The 6454-nt window shown below is 33.3% G+C and overlaps 1 protein-coding gene across 1 annotated transcript; it reads left to right on the top strand.

Annotated features, from left to right (window-relative positions):
* Positions 1-3111: 3111 nt before the first annotated feature.
* Positions 3112-4100, top strand: LOC141541385 (olfactory receptor 6K6-like). The gene has a single exon (XM_074265524.1). The coding sequence runs from the start codon at positions 3135-3137 to the stop codon at positions 4071-4073; it is 939 nt and encodes a 312-aa protein (XP_074121625.1). The 5' UTR covers positions 3112-3134; the 3' UTR covers positions 4074-4100.
* Positions 4101-6454: the final 2354 nt, after the last annotated feature.

The raw sequence follows: 6454 nt of genomic DNA, 5'->3' as shown, positions 1-6454 counted from the left end.
AACATCTCTCAGTCTCACATTCTTTGGCTGCAAAATAAGCAGGTCAGTCAACTAAAATTAATTAAGCTCATATATATGCCAGGTAATATGCTAAGTGCTGAGGATATAAGCAAAGGAAAAAAGAAATATTAAAAGCTTTTAAAGAGCTTATAATTTAATAAAGGAGATAACATGCAATTAAGTATGAATAAATAAGCTACATATAAGATAATTTAGAAATAAGGGGATAAGATTAAGGAGAACTGGGAAGGACTTTCTGTAGAAAGTGAGACTTTAGCTAAAACTTGAAGGAACTTAAGGAAGCTAGTCTAGGCACTTCATAAGTCCTCTTCTAATTCTAAACATATAATCATGTGATCTGATGATTCCATTTTCAGTTTTTAAAATAATTTGGGGTAATTTTTTTTATAATTTCTAATATGTTATTATTATGGGATTTTCTTTCTTTAAATTCTTCATAACTCCCTTAGCATTCATGACATTCTCTCTTTGCAATCTATCATTCAGATCTTTCATAAAGCTGATTCTCTAGTTTCTTCATATTGTTTTTGTTCAATCATCTCAGTAGTGGATGACTTTGTTACTCAATTTGGGATTTTCTTGGCAGAGATAATGGAATTATTTGCCATTTCTTTCTAGAGCTCATTTTACAGTTTAGAAAACTGAAAAAACAGGGTTAAGTATTTGCTTGATGGAATTTGAATTCAGAAAGAGGAGTCTTCCTGACTCCAGCCTTAGCATTTTATCCACGGTTTTACCTAGCTGCCTCTATTTTCTTCATAATTGAGTTATTTTCTGGTCTTGCTTTTTTATTTTGATTATACTTTCCACTACTCTGCATTCTCATTTGTTAATATTTTTTACTCAACCATTGTGAACTAGGTTATATTATGTGTGGGTCTGTGTGTTTTCTTTTCAGTAGGTAGGGGCACTGGTTTAATATCTTTTTTTTATTTCTTCAAAGTATCTAGTTTTCTATTTTCTACCTTCTTATTTTGTGTACCTTCTTATTTTGTTGCTAATACTGCTATCCATTCTGTTTCTTGATACCTCCCTTCTGATGTTTTTGCCTCACTTAGTTTTTTTCTATTTTTTACTATATTGAAGGTTCTTCTTTGGTTTAACAATATTTTTTTCTCTTGTCTTCTGAGAACTGATGGCTATTTTGATTCTTTTTATTTTCTGATTGTTATTTTTTAGGAAGATGGCTAACACTGCTCTTCTTCAACTTTTTTTTTTACCACATATTCTATTACTCTTTGGGGTGACATTTTCACACTTGAACAATTTCTGACTAAAAGGGGCAGACTGAATTGCTTCTATGATCTTTTAAGTATGTTTTAAAATTTTTGTTTTTATATATAGAGAGAAATTCAATTCTCTCTGACTTGATGGGCATATATGTCCTTTGTAAGTACATAAAGCAAAACAGTAAGGAAGTACAAAACATAAATCATTGAAACTCAACACATTTATGGAGTACCTGTTATGTTAACATAAGTTGGCTCAATAGGTGAAAACAGGTAGTTTGATGAAAAGAATTCGGAATAGGTGGGTTGAAGTATCTTACTGAGTGTGTGATCTTGGTCAAATCATATAACTTCGGTGGGTGTCAGTTTTTTTATTTATAAAATAAAGATAGTGGAGAAGTTCTACCTACCTCAAAATGTTGTTATTAAGAGGCATCCTAGCATGGAAAAGGGAATACTTCCACTCTAGTATGTCTAATGGCTCTACTATTACCAAGTTGTGGGATCTTGGTCAATTCCAGTATTTTTTCTAAGCCTCAGTCTCTCAAAGGTAAAATATAGAAGATGGATTAAGTAAATCCTGAGATCTTTTATTATTTTAGAATTCTAAGATCTAGTACAAAATAACTGTGATCTATGGGAATCAGTTGACACAGAAAATGTGAAAATGCTTTAAACTAGAAGACATCATAAGATAATGTATCAAATGCTGGACTTAGAATCTACATATTTGGTTGAAATCACACTTCTGATACTTATTAGCTGTATGATTTTGGACAAATCAATTAATTTATCTGAGCCTCAGTTTCTTTATTTATACAAGGAAGAGAGAAAAATGAACTGTTAGCCACTAAGTATCTTCTAACTCTATAAATTTATCACAGAAGATTATGAAAATATAAATTATCATCCTAAGTGAATGATGCTATACTGAACAAGTAAATTAATGACATGATTCTTGACTTTGAGAAGCTTAAACTTCAGTGGATATATGCTGTACCAGAGAGAAGATAAGAATTATTATTAAATAATTGTAGGGTAAGTACTATGGGATATCAGGGGAGGTTTTATCAGATGACATTTTAACTAGACCCCAAAAAACTGAGTAGTTGTCATCAGGCAAATATTTAGAAGATATTTCAGAAGAAAGAGAATAAAAAGGATTAAGTAAGTCTGATTTTGAGGGAGAGAGAGCAAGTATACATTTAAATGGACCATAAGGCTTGTCTTTGGGGAAAATGAGAAACAAAGCTAATTCAGTAAATTAGGACCAGATTGTGGTAGATTTTGTGTTTGCACTTTATCCCATAGACAGTAAGAAACCATTGAATGTTTTTAAATCGAGCAGTAATATGGTGAGAACTGGATGTAAGGATGATTACTTTGTCAAATGACATAAATTACTAAGAAAGAGACTAAAGTTAGACTAGTTATAAGAGGATTGTAGGGATCTAAGTAAGATGCTTATAGTACTTAATTTGGCTCAGAAAAAAAAAAGATGCAGATGAATTTTCTTCTTGTGTAATGATTTAAGCAGCACTAACATGGTTGATAAAGTCTATTTTTCACTCTAGTTGTCATTGGTGAAGAAGGTGCACAAGGCAGCCAGAGGGCAAACATTCCAGTTAACATAATTATCTTCCCTTGGTTATGAAGAAGACCCCTCTAGATAACAAACTCAGTTTAATATATATATATATATATATATATATATATACATATATAGTAATGACAGATTAGAATCCCTAAGCCAAACTTACTAAGAAGAAAAAGGAAGATAAAGATGCAGCTTGTTTATCAATACCATATTTAAAATGGGCAGTAGTTTTGGCTTTCAAACATCTGATTCCACAAATTTCAACTTCTTTTTTTCTACTTTTGCAGATGACTCAAGGGATAGAGATAGAGAATCACACAGCTGTGACTGAGTTTTTCTTCTCTGCCTTCCCTGATTTGGAGAAAGGAGGCCTCTTATTCTTCATTCTTCTTCTCCTCATTTATGGATTCATCATTACTGGCAACTTGATGATCTTTATTGTCATTCAGCTGGATGTAGCACTCCATACCCCTATGTACTTTTTCATTAGTGTCCTCTCCTTCCTAGAAATATGGTATACTACAACTACCATCCCTAAGATGCTTACCAACCTGATCAGTCTGCAGAAGACCATCTCCATTGCTGGATGTCTCCTGCAAATGTATTTCTTTCATTCTCTTGGGATCTCAGAAGGCTGCCTCCTGACTGCAATGGCCATAGACAGATATGTTGCCATCTGCAAGCCCCTTCACTACCCAACCATTGTGACACCTAGACTGTGCGCCCAGCTCACTGCTGGCTCTTGTCTCTGTGGCTTTCTCCTTGTGCTCCCTGAGATCGTATGGATCTCCACCTTGCCCTTCTGTGGTCCCAACCAGATTCACCAGATCTTCTGTGATTTTACCCCAGTGCTACATTTGGCCTGCACAGATACCTCACTCATAGTCATTGTGGATGCTATCCATGCTGCAGAGATCCTGGGCTCCTTCTTGGTCATTGCCCTATCCTACATCCGGATCATCTTAGTGATACTGAGGATACCTTCAGTTGAGGGTCGCCACAAGGCCTTCTCTACCTGTGCTGCACATATTGCTGTCTTTCTCCTGTTTTTTGGCAGTGTGGCACTCATGTATCTACGTTTCTCAGCTACCTATTCTGTGTTCTGGGATACAGCCATAGCAATCACCTTTGTTGTCCTTGCCCCCTTCCTCAATCCCATCATCTACAGTTTGAGGAACAAAGATATGAAGGAAGCTATCAAGAAGTTTCTCTGTTCTCAAAAGTAGAATGAGAGGACTAAAGGTTAAACTTAAATTATAGGATGTTTGTGATGTTTTTCTTTTTTTTTTTAATTCTTCTGGAATTTTGTTTTTTCATTCTTGCTTTACATTTCTCATTGTTGTATTGTGTTTTCTTATTCTTATTATGGCTGAAAATAAGCTATGACCATATTATCACCATTGATTATGTTGTATTTTGTTGAACTTTTTTTCTTATTTCATCATGTACTGAATACTGAAAAGGACCTTAAAAATCATTCAACCCCAATGGAACTAGAGAATCTGTCATTTACCTAAGATCACCCAAATAAGTAAATGTCAAAAAAAATTACCAAAAAAGAAAATGACAAATATTTAAAAGATTGTGATGAAATTAGCACATTGATACACTATGGGAGGACCTGTGAATGGGTGCAACCATTCTGGAAAGTAATTTGGATTTATATACTAAAAGTTACTAAATAGTACATTCATTTTAGCTATGCCATTACAATAATGCCTTAAAATAAAAATAGAAAAAACCCCTAGAGAATAATCCCCACAGTCATGAGTCCACTTCCAACTAGGGATATCTCCATCCCTTAGAAGCCTTTAAAAACAGCAGAATCAAAAGTCAATACTCCCAAGCCAATAAAACCCATAGTAAGTAAGCAAAACAGTTCTTGCCATGCAAAATAGAGATCTCCCCTTATTTCTCTTCAAAATCCTCATGAGGTCCAAGAAACTCATCCTCATTCTGAGAATAAAGAAATCTTTCCAGAATATCATGAGGTGTTTCACCAGACCAGACCAGCTGACTCCTTCAGGAAGAACTACATAGGAACCCCAGAAAAGCCTCCTTCCTATTTCTTCCCATTCTTCTGTTCTGTGCCTCAGATGCATCAGCCCTCACCAAATCCACTTACACTTTAATTCATACCAATACTCCATTTTCTCCATTGAGCTCCATTTAGAGCTGTAATCATTAAAAGAGCTAAGCCAATCTGATGCTTTTCTCATATCGACATAAGTCCTAAGCTAAAGACATAGGCCTATAACAAAAGAAAGGAAAGAAAGGGCAAAAAAGTCCTAAAAATGCAAAAATTTAATTTTTTTTATTTTAATAAGTTTATTTATTTTTTAATATACATTGCTTTATGAATCATGTTGGGAGATAAAAAAAATAGAGCAAAAGGGAAAAATCATGGTAAAGATAAAAAAAATTTTAAAAAGAAGTGAACATAGCATGTGCTGATTTACCAATCAATTTCCTTAGATACTTTTCTGGATACAGATTGCATTTTCTGTAGAAAGTCTATTGGGATTGCTTTGGATCACTGAAGTATTGAGAAAAACCAAGTCTTTTATAGTTCATCATCATACATTCTTGCTGTTATTGTGCACAATGGATTCCTGGTTCTGCTTGCTTCGCTCAGCATCAGTTCATGTAAATCTTTTCAGACCTTTCTATAATCAGCTTGTTATCATCTTTATAAAACAATAATATTTCATTACTTTCATATATCACAGCTTGTTCAGCCATTCCACAACTGTTGAGCATACAGTCCTTTTCCAATTCTTTGCTATTACAAAAAGAGATGCTACAAACATTTTGCACATGTGGTCCCTTTACCCTTTTTTATGATTTCCTTGGGATAAAGACACAGAATTGGCATTCCAGGGTCCAAGGATAGGCACAGTGTTATAGCCTATATATATATATATGTATATATTTTTATATATACATATATATATATATATATATATATATATATATATATATATATATATATATATATATAGTTATATCATCATAGTTCCAGATTGCTTCCTGGAATGGTTGGATCATTTCACAACTCCACTAACAATGCATTAGTTTACCAGTTTTTCCACATCCATTCCAACATTCATCATTATCTTTTCCTGTCACCTTTAGACAATCTGAGAGGGATGAAGTGGTACCTCAGAATTGTTTTAATTTACATTTCTCAAATCAATAATGATTTAGAACATTTTTTTCATATAATTATAAATGGCTTTAATTTCATTATCTGAAAATTGTCTGTTCATATCCTTTGACCATTTATCAATTGGGGAATGACTTGTATTATAAATTTGTCACAGTTCTTTATATATTTTAGAAATCAGCTATACTGTCTGTAAAGATTTTTTCCCAACTTAGTACTTATCTTTTAATCTTATTTTTGTTGGTTTTCCTTGTGCAAACCCTTTTTAATTTAATGTAATCAAAATTGTCCTTTGTGCCTTTCTTAACATTTGCTAGTTCTTCTTTGGTCATAAATTTCTCCCTTTTCCAATGATCTGATAGGTAAATTATCTCTTGTTCTCCTAATTTGTTCATGGTATTTATCATTCTTTATGTCCAAATCATGTATCCATTTTATTGA

The sequence above is a fragment of the Sminthopsis crassicaudata genome, chromosome 4 (genome assembly GCF_048593235.1).
Source record: "Sminthopsis crassicaudata isolate SCR6 chromosome 4, ASM4859323v1, whole genome shotgun sequence".
NCBI lineage: Eukaryota > Metazoa > Chordata > Mammalia > Dasyuromorphia > Dasyuridae > Sminthopsis > Sminthopsis crassicaudata.
This window is presented reverse-complemented; position numbering and strand designations above follow the sequence as displayed.